General features: G+C 54.8%; 1 protein-coding gene across 4 annotated transcripts in view; it reads left to right on the forward strand.

Moving 5' to 3' along the window:
- Positions 1 to 1,164: 1,164 nt before the first annotated feature.
- FARP2 (FERM, ARH/RhoGEF and pleckstrin domain protein 2) overlaps positions 1,165 to 13,895 on the forward strand; it is an 89,948-nt gene continuing 77,217 nt past the window's right edge. For all 4 annotated transcript variants that reach the window (XM_065917215.1, XM_065917216.1, XM_065917217.1 and 1 more), the window contains exons 1-2: positions 1,165 to 1,231; positions 12,233 to 12,449. In XM_065917215.1, the coding sequence (XP_065773287.1) occupies positions 12,261 to 12,449 (189 nt within the window). In that variant the 5' untranslated portion in view covers positions 1,165 to 1,231; positions 12,233 to 12,260. The remainder of the gene's footprint in view (positions 1,232 to 12,232; positions 12,450 to 13,895) is intronic.

Raw genomic sequence — 13,895 nt, forward strand, 5'->3', positions numbered from 1 at the left:
GAGCTTGATGATGTCTGCCCACCGGGCAGAAAACGCGAGAAAAGCAAGGTCTCGTTCACGGTAGGGACGACGACGGACTGACCGGGAGGAATGCTGAGAACCTGACCTGGGGGTGGCAGCCGGTCCCCTAGCCCCTCCACCCAGGGCCGCCTGGGCCCCTTTCCGTCTGTAGTTCTCTCCAGGCCCGTCCCTCCCTCGGGTGTTGCTTCCAGCGTGCGCTCCTTGGCCTCTCCTGGCTTCCCGGCCGCTCTGACCAGGGTCTCCCTGTGTGGTCCCCCTGGCAGTGTGCACCTGTTGGGGGTTCTGTGCCCTGGGAGCGGGGTGCGGGATTCTGTGCTGGGGGCCGGTTAGAGAAAAAAATCGGGTGGGAATGATGGGGGCAAGAGTGCCCTTCCGAGGCAGCCCCGCGGAAAGCTACTTGGGTGAAACGTGTTTCGAAGGCCAACCAACCAGGATTCTCCAGGTTGGTTCGGGACTTACTCCCTAGATAGCCGCGCGGGGGCGCTCCTGGCCTGCCCGCGGGGACGGCGGCGGGGGCAGGGCTCCCGGGGCAAGTTGAGCTGGATCTCCAAGAATGCAAAGGAGCTTCCTCAACTGCTCGAAGGAGGGCCTGGGGGCTCCGGAGATGGTGCCACGTTTCCATTCCCCGGTAGGGGACCGCGAAGGCTAGGGGGACGCTGGCCTCCCAGCACGGCCCGTTTCCTCTGCAGCACACCTTCGCCTGGCCCTCGGCGCCCCTAGGCCGACCCCGGAAGCCCCAGGAGAAGAGCACCTGGTAGCAGGATCCGGTAACAGGAACGCAGGCGGCCACGGTTCAGGTCAGCACCAGCCTGCAGACGGATCTGGGCCCGAGTCGCGCCCCGCCCCCCGAGCCGACGTCCCGCCCCCCCAGCCGTAACCACGCCCCTCCCCCTGAGCCGACGCCCCGCCCAGAACCGCCGGCGGCGCTGCGAGCCGAGCTGGCCGAATGACATCTGACTCTGCGCGTTCCTTCTCGCCCTACAAATCCGCCAATCAGAGTTCTCTGCCGCCCTTCCAGGCCGCGGCCGCGAAGGCCCCGCCCCAGAGGCCGTCGGGCCAATCGGCGGCGCATCCGCGGGGCGGGGGCGGGGCCCCGGGCGGGGCGGGGAAGGGGCGCGGGGAGCAGGGGCGGCTCGCGGGCAGTAGGGAGCGGGCGGAGCCGGCGCGGACTCGGAGGCCGCTGCGGGCGACAGCTCGGGCCGGGCAGCCGGTGAGGGCGCGGGGCCGCGCGGCAGCGGGCGAGCAGGGGCCAGGCTGCGCCTCGGGGGCGGGCGGCGGAGGCCGCGGGCCGAAGCCCGAGGCAGGGCGGGCGCCTCCAGACGGCGAGCGGCCAGAGGAGTCTGCTCCCGGCCTGGGAAGGCCTTCGGGCGGCGGGCCGCGTGTGCGGAGGGCGCTGTGTGGGGAGCCTGTCCGCTGCGGGTCCTGGGTGCGCGTGAGGACCCCGCGTGGGGGCCCCGGGGGGCGCGTGAGGACCCCGCGTGGGGGCCCCGGGGTGAGCGGGGAGGGCCCCGCGTGGAGGCCTGGGCAGAACCACAAGTGGAAGCTCCGGCGACTTGTGGCCATGCCCTTTTTGGCCTTTCCTTAAATGATCTTAAGGCTGGTATTAGGTGTTAATGCTTTTACTCCGGGAAACCTGGAAGGGCTGCCAGTCAATCCTAGGGGGAATCCAAAGGCCGCTCAGAAAGCTGGGACCCGACCATAACCAGTGATCGCTCAGGCCGGGGTCCACACCCACCCTGGAGGCCGCAGCCTCCGGAGGCCTTCCACGTGCTAGTCGGTGGTAATTGCCGTGAAAACAGAAATTCCCAGGAGGTGCCCTGAAGGAAATAGTGTGAGTTCACAGTGAAAGGAGAGATTTACATCTCGGGGTGGCTGTTCCCTGTGCCTTTGCCTTTTCTGTGAGGGAGCTTTGGGCAGAGCACTCTGGAGAGCCTGATGGCCTTCAGGGGCACTGCACCAGAGTGCTGGTGGTGTGGAGGGATGACGGAGCACCTGGGAGCTGGGCAGGCATGGAGTGGCTTTGCTTGCAGGCAGATCTAAGGCTCTCTCTGCTGCTCTTTGAAATTTCTGAGTTCCTTACACCAGAGACTTAACTCTCTGTGAGGGATTATGAAGCCCTTCACACCTGGTATTTGTATTTTGTTTTGTTGTTCAGTCTCTAAGACTAAGTCATGTCTCTTTGCAACCCCGTGGACTGTGGCACACCAGGCTCCTCTGTCCTCCACTGTCTCCTGGAGTTTGCTCAAACTTATATCCATTGAGGGACTGTTGTCATCCAACGGTCTCCTTCCTCTGTCACCCTCTTCTCCTCTCCCTCAGTCTTTCCAGTGAGTAAGTTCTTCGCATCAGGTGGCCAAAGCATTGGAGCTTTAGCATCAGTCCTTCCAATGAATATTCAGGGTTGATTCCCCTTAGGATTGACTGGTTTGATTTCCTTTCAGCCGAAGGGACTCTCAAGAGTCTTCTCCAAAACCACAGTTTGAAGCATCAATTCTTCAGCGCTCAGCCTTCTTTATGGTCCGTCTCTCACATGTGTACATGACTACTGGAAAAACCATAGCTTTGACTGTGTGGACCTTTGTCAGCAAAGTGATGTCTTTGCTTTTTAATACACTGTCTAGGTTTGTCATAGCTTTCCTTCCAAGGAACAAGCATCTTTTAATTCATGGCTGCAGTCAGGTTGTCTCAAACTATGCAGAGATGATGTGGCCAGGCCCCGGCCCCATTTGGAAGCAGAGTGGGTGGCCAGTACTGGATGTCGCCTGGACCTGCTTCCTGGGGCGGGACTCCTGCTTTGCTGCAGACCCTCAGTGAGCACTAAGCCTTCTGGACCAGAGGCTGGCAAGAGCTGCAGAAGTTTGCTGGCTCGTTTACCTGCTTGGACCTCCTCTCCTGGTAGACTTCCTGCTTCCTTCTGTACTAATTCCTTTCCCAAAAGGGGAGTTTATATGATACATTCACGTATCTCTCCTCAGGCTCCTTATCAACAAATGAGGTTGCAGTTTACCTGCCTCATGGACTTGTTGTGAGGATTAAGCATCAGTAGCTAGATGCCTGGAACCCACTAAGTGCTTAATCGGTGTTAGCCGTCATGTTATCAAGTAGAAGAGCAGTCTGAGTGCACAGTCCAGAGAAAAGGAGGCAGAGTATTTAAGCAGATTGTCCTGCTTGGGGGAAGGGTATGCCCTGTGTTGACAAAGCAAAGATGGAGGCATGGATAGTTCTGTGCATGTGCTTTTAAACCCATCGGGCCCCTCCTCTCCTCTCCAAACACTTTGCCTCTCGGCACATTAGTGCCGCCTCTGTCCTGAGACAGTAGCAGTTCCTGCTGCTTATCCTTTCAGGTCGTTCCTGCTTTTCCTTCACCCACTCTCTTGTAAGCCTTGCTCCGTAGGTTGCAAGTTTCCTGCACACAGCTTGGCGTTCTTTGCAGGAAAACCGCTGTAAATTTGAGTGCTGAGCCGAAGTCACCCCAGTCTTGCTCTCTGAGATCCCATGTGTGGAGCATCATTGGACTGCAGCATATTTGTCAGTTCCAGGCTTTACCTTGGCAACAGGGCGTCAAAGGTGAGGGCTCCACAGAGCGTAAGATGATAGAGGCCAGAATGTGATGGCTTTCTAGCGATTCTGCAAACTGGTCTAACCTTTCTGGAGAGCAGCTAGCAATAAGTGATAAAAGGTTTTGATTTTGGAATCCCGGTTTTGAAAACAAACTTGTATACACACTGCATGTAAGAGTGGTAGAACACTCTGCAGCCCCCAGACATGCTTCGGCAACCCCCTTCTAACCCTTCCCTCCCAACAAAATTTGAACCATCATGATCCCTGGAAATACGTTCAAAAAGATATCTTAACCAAAAAGGCGAAGCAGTTCGTACACAGCAATTACACTGATTTAAAAATATATGAGGATGTGGACAAGGATCAGAGGAGAAGGTGGAGTGATGTATGTAGTTTTATTTTAGGGTCATTTTAAAATTCAAGACCAGAAAGGCCCTCTGATGCTGTCGGGTGCAGTGATGAACCTGTCTTCACCCATTGCTCCCAGCTGCAGAGTACCAGGTGGTGAGATTCCACCCAGACCTCCTAGGTGGGCTCTCAGGACCCCCACAGCCCAGCACAGCCCCGTGGGCGCCCTCAGGGCCCCGCCCATGTGCACCGCGCTTGCCCAGCCGGTCCTCCGTTCCCCCATGGGCCCAGCTCCACTCCGTGCTGGAGAGTCGGCCGGGCAGGACCAGCCGCGCCCCCTCCTCTGTGTTCCTGGTGCTACCCGCACTCCGCCATGTGGTCCGGGCCACTTCCACAGGCATCTCCGCTTCTGGCTTATCCCGTACTCGACACGTGGGGTCCCTTAAGCCCAAGAGGGGATGGCACATGGTGAGATCGGGGGTGGGGGGAAAGCTGAGGTCACGCGCGTTGCAAGTCACTAACCTAGAATTCTGAGCCTGAATTCCTTGTTTTGTGTGGCAAGGCTTGTGAGCCAGGGGCGGGCATGGCGGCCACTCGGGACACTTGGGGGGTCTGACGCAGACACCCACCTTTCGCTGAGGCCTCCTCCCTCCCTCTCCACCCACCAGATCCCTGGCGGCTTCTGGCTTCACCTCTTGCAGCTCTTACCAGCACTTAGGAGACTCTCTCCTGTGTCTTCCCCGCTGTGATGGGGGAGGTTTTCTCCTCTCAGAGGCTCCTGTGCTTATAGGGTCTTGGAATTGCTCTGTTCAGAAGCAAGGTGCTCGCTGAATGTTTGAATGAGTCAGGTTTCATCAGGGCAGAGTGAATGGCAGTTTTTATGGGACCTGAGATTTACCCAGTGTGGGGGAGGAGGCCTCTTTAAGTGTTAGAAATAAAAATTAACTTGGAGTGCAAATATTTATTTAGAATGAGAAAAAGTAAATGCGTTACAGAGTTGACAAAGCTGACATTAATACAACAGTCAGAAAAATCCAGAAAAATAGCATATTTGTTAATTATCTGACACATCTGTTTCCCAGTGGCTAAGTGGTAAAGAATCCGCCTGCAACACAGGAGACCCAGGTTCAATCCCTGGGTCAGAAAGATCCGCTGGAGAAGGGAATGGCAACCCACTCCAGTGTTCTTGCCTGGAGAATCCCATGGACAGAGGACCCTGGTGGGCTACAGTCCATGGGGTCACAACCAGTCAGACACGACTGAGCAAGTTAACAGCAGCGGCAGCAGATAAGAGTTGGTATTGTCTTGAGCCCTAGACACACACCTCTGTACCACTTTTCACTTGGCCATGTACTTTTGAATTAGTGTGACAGAGAATAGAATGAGTTCAGTGACTCCTCCAGCATGGTTGATCAGAAATCTTTATTGTTGACTGTTAGGAGATATAAAACATGGTTTCACGCTTGTTCTTTCTAGTACAGCTACAGATTGTGTCTTGGAACAGCAGGAGTTCTGATAAATTCTGTTTTGCAGAATTCCATTCAGAGCAGGTAAAACTCTGTGGCGTATTTATAAGCATACCGCTGCAGTGTAAATTCTTTTCACTGACAGGCGGGCGGTGCAGTTTTGACCACTGAGTGCCACGCTCTGCTTGCCTTCCCACGTGTCTGTGATGACTTTGCAGCGTCTGGCCCCCTGCACTGCCAGCCTTGCTCCTTCTCCAGGCCCACACGCCCCCTGCACCTGGCGCTGCTGGGGCCATTCATGTTGCCACGGGGTCCGACCTGCACTTTGTCCCCTAGCCCCGGACCCGAGTACCCCTGGCGACAGCGCCGCTCCCGGAGCTTGGCCTGCGGCGTAGTGGCTGGTGATAACCTCGGTGTGAAAACGGAAATGTGTCCCATTAAACCCGAACTCAGCGTGTCTCCTGCTCCTCGTGCAGGTAGTTGGGTGCTGTCTTGAGCCACATGACCTGGGGAAGGAGAACGCAGGCAGGGTCAGGGTGGGAGGGGCAGCAGTCTCTGTTGATTGCCATTGGAATATATGTGCGAACTTCCTAGAAGGCTTCGCAAAGGGCCCCTTCTTAGGACCTTGAAAGGGGCCGTGCCAGCGAGGAGCCCAGAAACAAGGCAGATGGGTGCCAGAGTCACATGGCCACACAAGGGCAGGGTGTGGCCAGCACCTTGAGGGTGCCTGGGACACACGTGGTAAGGGTGGTAAGGATGCTCGGCACCTCTTCCGACAGGTGGTGGGGCGTGTTTGGAAGGAGGAAGCAGCTCTGGGTCGTTCCACAAATCACTGGAGTTCTTCTGTCTCACGCGTCCTTCAGATCCCAGCTGCCTTGGTGACAGTTAATAAGATGCATGTTGGGGGAACAAGTCTCACTATCAGAACAAGAAACCCGTTCCAGAGACTGTTGAAAAATGATCATTTGACTTTAACTGAACTGTTTGAGGAGGAGGAGACACAGGGTAGGTCCCCTGCTTTCTCCTTGAAGGTGAGCCATGCTCCGCTGTGGGACCCCTGCTGTCCTCTGCCCAGCAACCATCTAATTTCAGAAGTAACGCGTGTTCATCTCTGGAGGCAACTCCAAAATGACAGACCTCGGAAGGAAGGAAATAAAAATCAACCGTCTTCCCAAAGAGCACCATGCAGATGCGCTCTAGATGCCCAGGGGTCGAGTTCTGTTTCTGGGAAGAGGCATAAGCCCCCTCGGCCCCAGCTCACCCACCGCCCTGGGGGCAGAGCTGGATGGTTGCGCGGAGCAGCTGTGAGGAAACAGCGGCCAGCACTGCCGCACGAGCAGTGAATCTTCTGTTCCTCCTCCGCCTCCCCCAGCTTCCCCAGACTGCTCCCAGGGCAGCCAGAACCCAGAGATGGGCTCCAGGTGCAAACCGGTAGGGCTGCAGGAGGAGCTGCCCAGTTTGGGTTCCAGAGAGACGGGGAGACAGCCACCATAGCCCCTCCCTCTCCCTGTCCTCCAGCCAGGCCTGTGCAGCAGGGCCTGCAGACGCCTGTGACTCCGGGGCGCTCTTTTCTCTCTCCTGCGGCCGGGGCAGCCCCCAGCAAACAGGGCGTCAGCTGCAGGCTCCTGGCTGGAGAACTGAGGAGTAAGCCAGGGAGCTGTGGACAGGGCGCCGAGGGGCTGATGCCCGTGGAGAGGGGGCGACCCTAGTGGAGGGAGCCTGCGGGTTGACCTCCGTGGAGAAGGGGCCTGAAGGGATGACCGCAGAGTTGCTGATGAATTTGTGGGCCCAGTGCTGAGCTATGCCTACATGGGGCCAACTCTGCACCACTTGCCCGTGGGAACTCAGTGGGGGGGACCACAGCCTGGGAGCCAGGCGGGCGCCAGGGAGGGTGCAGCCTCTGCAGGTGGGGCTGATGCTGAGGCCTCCACCCGACCCTGGCAAGGCCAGTGCAGCTAAAGCAGAGATGCCACCTTCTCGTGGGATTAAGTGACACCAGAGACTCACAGTGCAGTGTTTTGCTTACGTTGTTTACTTATTTGTGACCACACTGGCTCTTCGTTGCTGCTCAGGGTCTCTGGTTTGGGCCAACAGGGGCTGTTGTTCATTGTGATGTGTGGCTTTCTCACTGCAGGGGCTTCTCACAGAGCACAGGCTGTGGATGCTCAGGCCTCAGACGTTGCAGCTTGTGGGTCCTGGAGCGTGCAGGCTCAGTAGTAATGGCTCAAGGACTTAACTGCTCCATGGCATGTGGAATCTTCCTGGACCACAGATCAAACCCATGTGCCCTGCATTGGCAGGTGAATTCTTACCCGCTGTACCATTCCAACACAGTATTTTAACTCTCCAGGATACAATCCAAAATTACCCGACATACATAGAACTAGGGAAATACCAGCTCACAGGAGAGAAGACAGGCTACAGCTCAGATGATACGGATATTGGAATTACTAGACAAAGACCTTGTGGTCGGCAGAACTTGGTCCCCCAAGGCCATCACGGCCAGTGTTACTTCTGAGAACAGGTTCTGTTATGTGGCAAAAGTGCTTTGCAAATGTGAGACCATTGACGAGGTTCCCTACTTGAGCTGAGACACGAGCACTGCAGACTCCAGAAACAGGGTTCCCAACGCTGCCCTCCCAGCACTAGTGTCCCGCCAGAGGCGGTTGTTTGGGTAATTTATCCTCCAGCGTGCTTGTTTGAATGGAAGCAGATGCGTGTGTTCATGGTCCTCCTCTTAACCAGAACTCACGTGCCACACACCTGCTTTGCACCTGGCTTGTATCCACCTTCACACCAAAGAAACACATAGAGACCTTCTTCTCGTGATAGAAATTTCAGCAGCTTCCTCTGCTGTGGACAGAGGGCTGTGCTTGCTAGTGAGCCACATGCTCATTTTCCAGCCAAGGGGGAGGCAACTTGGGAGCAGACCATTTTTTTTTAATAGACTTTTTGTAGCGTAATTTTAGGTTCACGGAAGCTCCGAGAGGAAGTTCCACAGATTTCTCACATGCCTCCTACTCTCGACACGCACAGCCTCCTGCATCGCCACTGCTCTGCCCCAGTGGTACCTCTGTTACAAACCTGCGTCGACACGTTGTCACCCAGAGCTTCGGCAGACTTTTGAGCTGAGTTGTTCCAACTTTAGAATGGGAATTATACATCACAAGGTGGTTTTGAAGTTTTTTTTTATTAAATGAGAATATATAGGAGCCAAGTTTGTAACACTAGACATCAGTGGTGGAAACTATATCCAGCCACCAGAAATAGTTTTAGGAATGAGACTGCAAAACATTTTGATCACGTAGAAGAAGGAAGGAAGGAAAGTGAACTGGAGTTCCTCGTCAGTCCCTGGATTTTGATTGATTCGCTCCAGGTCTCTGGAGAGGGTTCCCCTGAAGAGGTCCCCCTGGAGAGGGTCTGTGGAGAGGTCTGTCTCTGGCAGCAGAGGAGCTGCCTTCTGCCCGTTAGAGCCTGTAGGACTGGGAAGCGCTTGCTGTGTGTCTCATCTAGTTTGCATACTCTTGCCTTTTTAATGTTTATTTATAAGCACACAGAGCAAGACAAAGTAATTTCTGTTAGGCTGTAATTTATGTAAAGCAGATTCAGTGCATACATTTTTCCTTTCTTCCCGTGGTCAGGCTAGAGGAACAGTCAGGCTGAGGCAAGACTGTTGAACAAGCAACTTCAGCTCCTACAGGGAAAGTTCTGTCACTGCTGCTCACTCCAGAGTGAGACCAAGGTCGACTGCTGTTTGCAACATGGTGGTTCTGTCTGATTTTCCAAGTTCCTTGTTTCCTGAACTTTCTTAAGCTAAAAGATGAGTAGTCGTTAAATAGGAGGTATGTGCGCATTGTCGATGCGTGATAGCAAGTAGAGCTCTCCTGGAGCGTCCAAGGGAGGGTGCCCTGTGGGCTCGGGTCCTCTCAGTAGAGTCGTCCTCTCCTGGAGCATCCTCAGGAGGGTGCCTGTGGGCTCGAGTCCTCTCAAGAGAGTCCTCTCCTGGAGCGTCCTCAGGAGGGTGCCCCGTGGACGTGGGTCCTCTCAGGAGAGTCATCCTCTCCTGGAGCGTCCTCAGGAGGGTGCCTATGGGCTCAGTTCCTCTCAGGAGATTCGTCTGGTCCTGGAGTGTCTGCAGGTCCTCTCAGGAGAGTCCTGGAGCGTCCTCAGGAGGGTGCCCCGTGGACTTGGGTCCTCTCAGGAGAGTCATCCTCCCCAGGTGAGCCTCCGGGATGTGAGGGTGTCTTGTGGTCCTCAGTCTTGGCTTCAGCTGGGTGGGTATCTCCCTTTGACCAGGCAGAAATTACTGGGACAGAAGCTTGCTGCTCAGAAGACATATAAACCTGCAAAGGCCATGTTTTAGAATTCCTTGATCTAGGAAAAGTGTTTTTCCATTTATCTAATATATCTTTTGTTCTTAGGAGAGATGAAACTGTCGTTGATTAACTGTGCTGTTGAAACTGCGTGAATCAAACGCACAGCCTGATGAGCTGTGAGTGGACAGTGTGCAGTCGCGCCGTGGAGCTGCGCTGGCCACACCTGCAGCCCCCCTGTGCCCTCCCCGGGCAGCCCCCACAGGGACCCAGCCCTGACTCTCTGGGACAGCCTCCCTGCACGTTCTTCGTGCTGCTCCTCACCTGAATGAGTAGAGTAGCTTAGTCTTGCTTGCTTTGGGTTTTTTGTTGGTTTTTGTTTATTTTTAAGAAGTAGGTGTTTAGACATGGCTTTCTTTTTTTTTTTTCATGACTTTCTTGTAATAAGTCAAAGGGAAGAACCTGAAGAAATTTTTTCCATCTAAAATTTTTATGAAAAAATATAAATGAGAATTATGGAATACACAACAGAAGTGATTCAAAAAAATATCTTGGTTGTGTATATTGCTTCAGAACTGTAGCTTTACTTAAAAGGGAAATGATCATTTGGTGCCCACAGCTTGTTCCAGAAGGGCCTCTTCTGGTGGTGGGTGAGCGCCGTGAGCCGACCGCGTCTCCCTCTCGCCTGTCTGCACACCGGGATGGCTGGCAGGTGGGCTCGTCCTCCTTCACACCCTTGCTTTTGCAGTGGCTTCTCACGTTTGTGAAGCTGGAATGAAAACGCGCACATTGATGGTTCTCAGCACCTCACGGGTCTCAAACTCAGCGACGTGGAAGCAGGTTTCTGCCGCGTTGATCGTGGCCGCGGCCTCTGCAGCGCCTTGTGTCATGACGCACCGCGTGCTCTTTGACGCCCGTGACGTTAACCGCAGTGAGAATTACTTCTCCCAGGGCCATGCAGCCGGGAGGGAGAGCTCTGAGGACAGCGGGTGACCGCCAGCCTGAACCGCCCTCGCGGCTCAGGTGACCTGCGTGCCCATCCACGCGCGGGGTCAGCCGTTGCCTTGTGCGGAGGCCGGCTGGGAGCCGTGTCCGGCAGGATGACCAGCCGCCTCGTCACTGTTCTCGGGCTGTGCACGTCTCACTTTCCCGGCGGTCTTGGCTCATTTTCCATTTGCTTGTTGATAAACCAAACGTGCAAGTCAGTTCTCAGCCGGACGGTTGGGAAGGCCTTACTGAGTAGGTCTTAAGCAGGAGGCGCTTGGCAGCAGGTCACTGAGAAGCTTTTCAACCTTAATTCAAGAGATAAAAAGTTCGTGAGTTAGTTTATCTTGATAACAAAATTAGGTTGAAAGAGAGAAGGCGGCCAGGGAGCTCAGCAGTGAAATCTGCGTGAAACAGAGAGGACCAGGAGTCTAGTGAGATTAATTCTGCAAAATATTTATTGCAAGCTAGTCGAAGATTTTTGAAGATGATTAAGCAAAATAAAATAATTTTTGTGGCATCTGCATTCTTTCTTGATTAAACATCTGGCATTTGTTTTTGTCTTACCATGTTTAACCATTAAGTGTGTTTCCTTAAATTGACTTTTGTACATAAATAGGCATATTTAAGAAGGGAATTTGCCATAAGTAGAAAGTAACTTTATTAACAAGGACGAATGAAAGCAAGCCTATTTTACTAGATTCTAGCAGATACTTAGCCATTCTTTCATTGTTAAAGACCATGATGTGATGGGCTCTGTTCAACTTAATAGCTTAGGGTTGGAGACCTTTCCCCCACACAGCAGGGAGGGTTGGAAGGGAACAGGTACCTCCCGGGGCACCTCTGACCCTCTCAGACCCTCAGCGTCCTCATCGGTGAGGAGGGTGCCGGGGTAGCGGGCGGTGGGGGGTGGGTGGCAGGGCAGCAGGCGGGGCTCCCGTGGCGTGTGCCACGCTGCCGTCCGGTGCTGGGTCTGGAGCTTCCTCTGAACTCCTGGCGACGCCTCTGCAGCCTGGAGACGCAGCTGAGAGACCAGGGCTTGCAGGGCTGGCAAAGGCGGCCCCGGCATCTCCATCCACCCTCCTTGCACTGTCCCCTCCGTGTCGGCGGGGTGGGAACCTGTGACCCAAGCTGTGCGTACCCACCTACCTTTGCTAGAAGGCCCTAGGCCGTGCACACAGCGTGTGGGCGGCACCTGAACCTCTGGGCTGGGGGTGAGAAGAGGTGGCTGGGAAGGACAGGCAGGTGGCTGGGGGCCGCCCTACTCCAGGGGGCCCCTTCGGAGGGTCTGCAGGTCCGCTGGCGCCGCCAAGGCTACACACCCCGGAAACATTTGTCCCTGGGCTGCCTCTGGCTGGTATCTGTGCTCCACCCGCCCATGTATGAGGAGAAGATAAGCTTTCTAAACTGTTTCCAGGTAGTTTAAGACTCACGGAAGTACAAATCAGTGCTGAGAATTCCGGTCTACCCGGTAATTTTCTTATGTTGTTTTAAAATTGAAATAACTGAAGATAATTGGGGGTTTTTTATTTGTTTCAGCACACTCCTCCCTCTCAGCTGCTGAGGAATGGGGGAGCTGGAAGGAACATACAGAGTCCTGCAGACCCCAGGGGCACGCCTGGGCACCGCAACCCCTGCAGGCGTCAGCACCCTGGAGCTTGGGTTGGGCCCCCCGGCAGGGGCGACGCGGCCAGCGACGAGGACGCAGCTCCGCGTGCAGCTGCTGGACGACTCCATCGAGGTGTTTGACGTCGAGGTAAGAAGCCCTGGGCCTGTGCCTCGTGTTCGCTGAAAGTCAGGTGCCGAATTCCACATTGCTGGTAGACTTTGCCTGTTTATCAAGTTGCCTTAAGTGGGTGGGTAACAAAACGCTTGGAAACACTGAGCCTGGAGAATAACATTCTCCTGACTTTCCTTTAAGCTTCTGATGCAATGTGGGCGTTGGAGAGGCTGGCTGAGTGCCGTTTTGTGCGGGCGGGAACCAGCTGGCCCGCTCCGGAGTCTTGGTGGCCAAGTGGCTGCATGAGAGGCGCCCCTCAGTCTCACCGTGTGTCCTCTTCCTTGTCTGCATGGGGGGCGACTCCAGGCCCTGCTTCTCAGGGTGCTGGGTGAGGGCTGAGCCTCGCACATGAGGAGCCTCACACAGAACTCGTTTTTCTGGTTCAGCAATAAGAACACTTTTACTTTGAAAGTTCCCTGTAGTAGCTTGCACTGATAATGTTGGCAAAAGCAACTGAATATAGCAAATGTTTGAAAACAATTTTTCTGATTTTCCAAATAGCATTAGAATGAATGGTCTTTTTAAAAGTTGCTTATTTTCGTAGTGTGTGTGTATGCTTAGTCGCTCAGTTGTGTCCTCCTCTTGGCGACCCTATGGACTGTAGCCCACCAGGCTCCTCTGTCCATGGGATTCTCCAGGCAAGAATGCTGAAGGGGGTTGCCATGCCCTCCTCCAGGGGATCTTCCTGACCCAGGGATCAAACGGAGGTCTCCCGCACTGCAGGTGGACTCTTTACTGTCTGGGTCACCAGGGAAGGCCATGAATACTGGAGTGGGTAACCTATCCCTTCCCCAGGGGATCTCCCTAGGAATCAAACTGGGGTCTCCTGCATTGCAGGTAGATTCTTTACCAGCTGAGCTGCCAGAGAATACAGAAATATATTATTTTTTCTAGTATTTTTTATTGGTTTAAAGTAATACCTTTGGCAGCATTTCCCTGCTCTTAACGTGACGAACTAGAGAGAGAATGAAGTCTAACTTGGGCAGAGGCTGCTTGTGCTTGGGGGGAGGTCGGGGGCTGCACAGAAAGTGGGCAGGCAGGAGGGGCTGGAGGAAGCTGGAGCCTGCCTGCAGAAAGCGCTGTGAGAGCAGGGTGAGGAAGGAGGTGAGCGTGGGGAGCAGGCAGGGGGGCCAGCTGGGCTGGGAGGAGGGGAGGTGCCCACACCCCAGCTCGGAGTCCAGGGCCTACCGGCCTCTCTTGCTCACATCTTCTGGGGCAGGTATCCAGTGCCTGTGTTCCTAGTGTCTGGACTCCAGGACCCTGCAGGTCTTTAGGTCTCACCCGAGGAAGAAAGCAAGTATCACTTAATCGGGCAGGTAACTGAAACTGGCAGGACCTGCCCGTCCACTGTCAGCAACACTCCTATGTTGCAAGAGGCCGGCTTTGCAGGACAGGGAACCTGGAGCAGGCGACTTTGTGCCC

Source organism: Muntiacus reevesi, chromosome 1, assembly GCF_963930625.1.
Source record: "Muntiacus reevesi chromosome 1, mMunRee1.1, whole genome shotgun sequence".
NCBI lineage: Eukaryota > Metazoa > Chordata > Mammalia > Artiodactyla > Cervidae > Muntiacus > Muntiacus reevesi.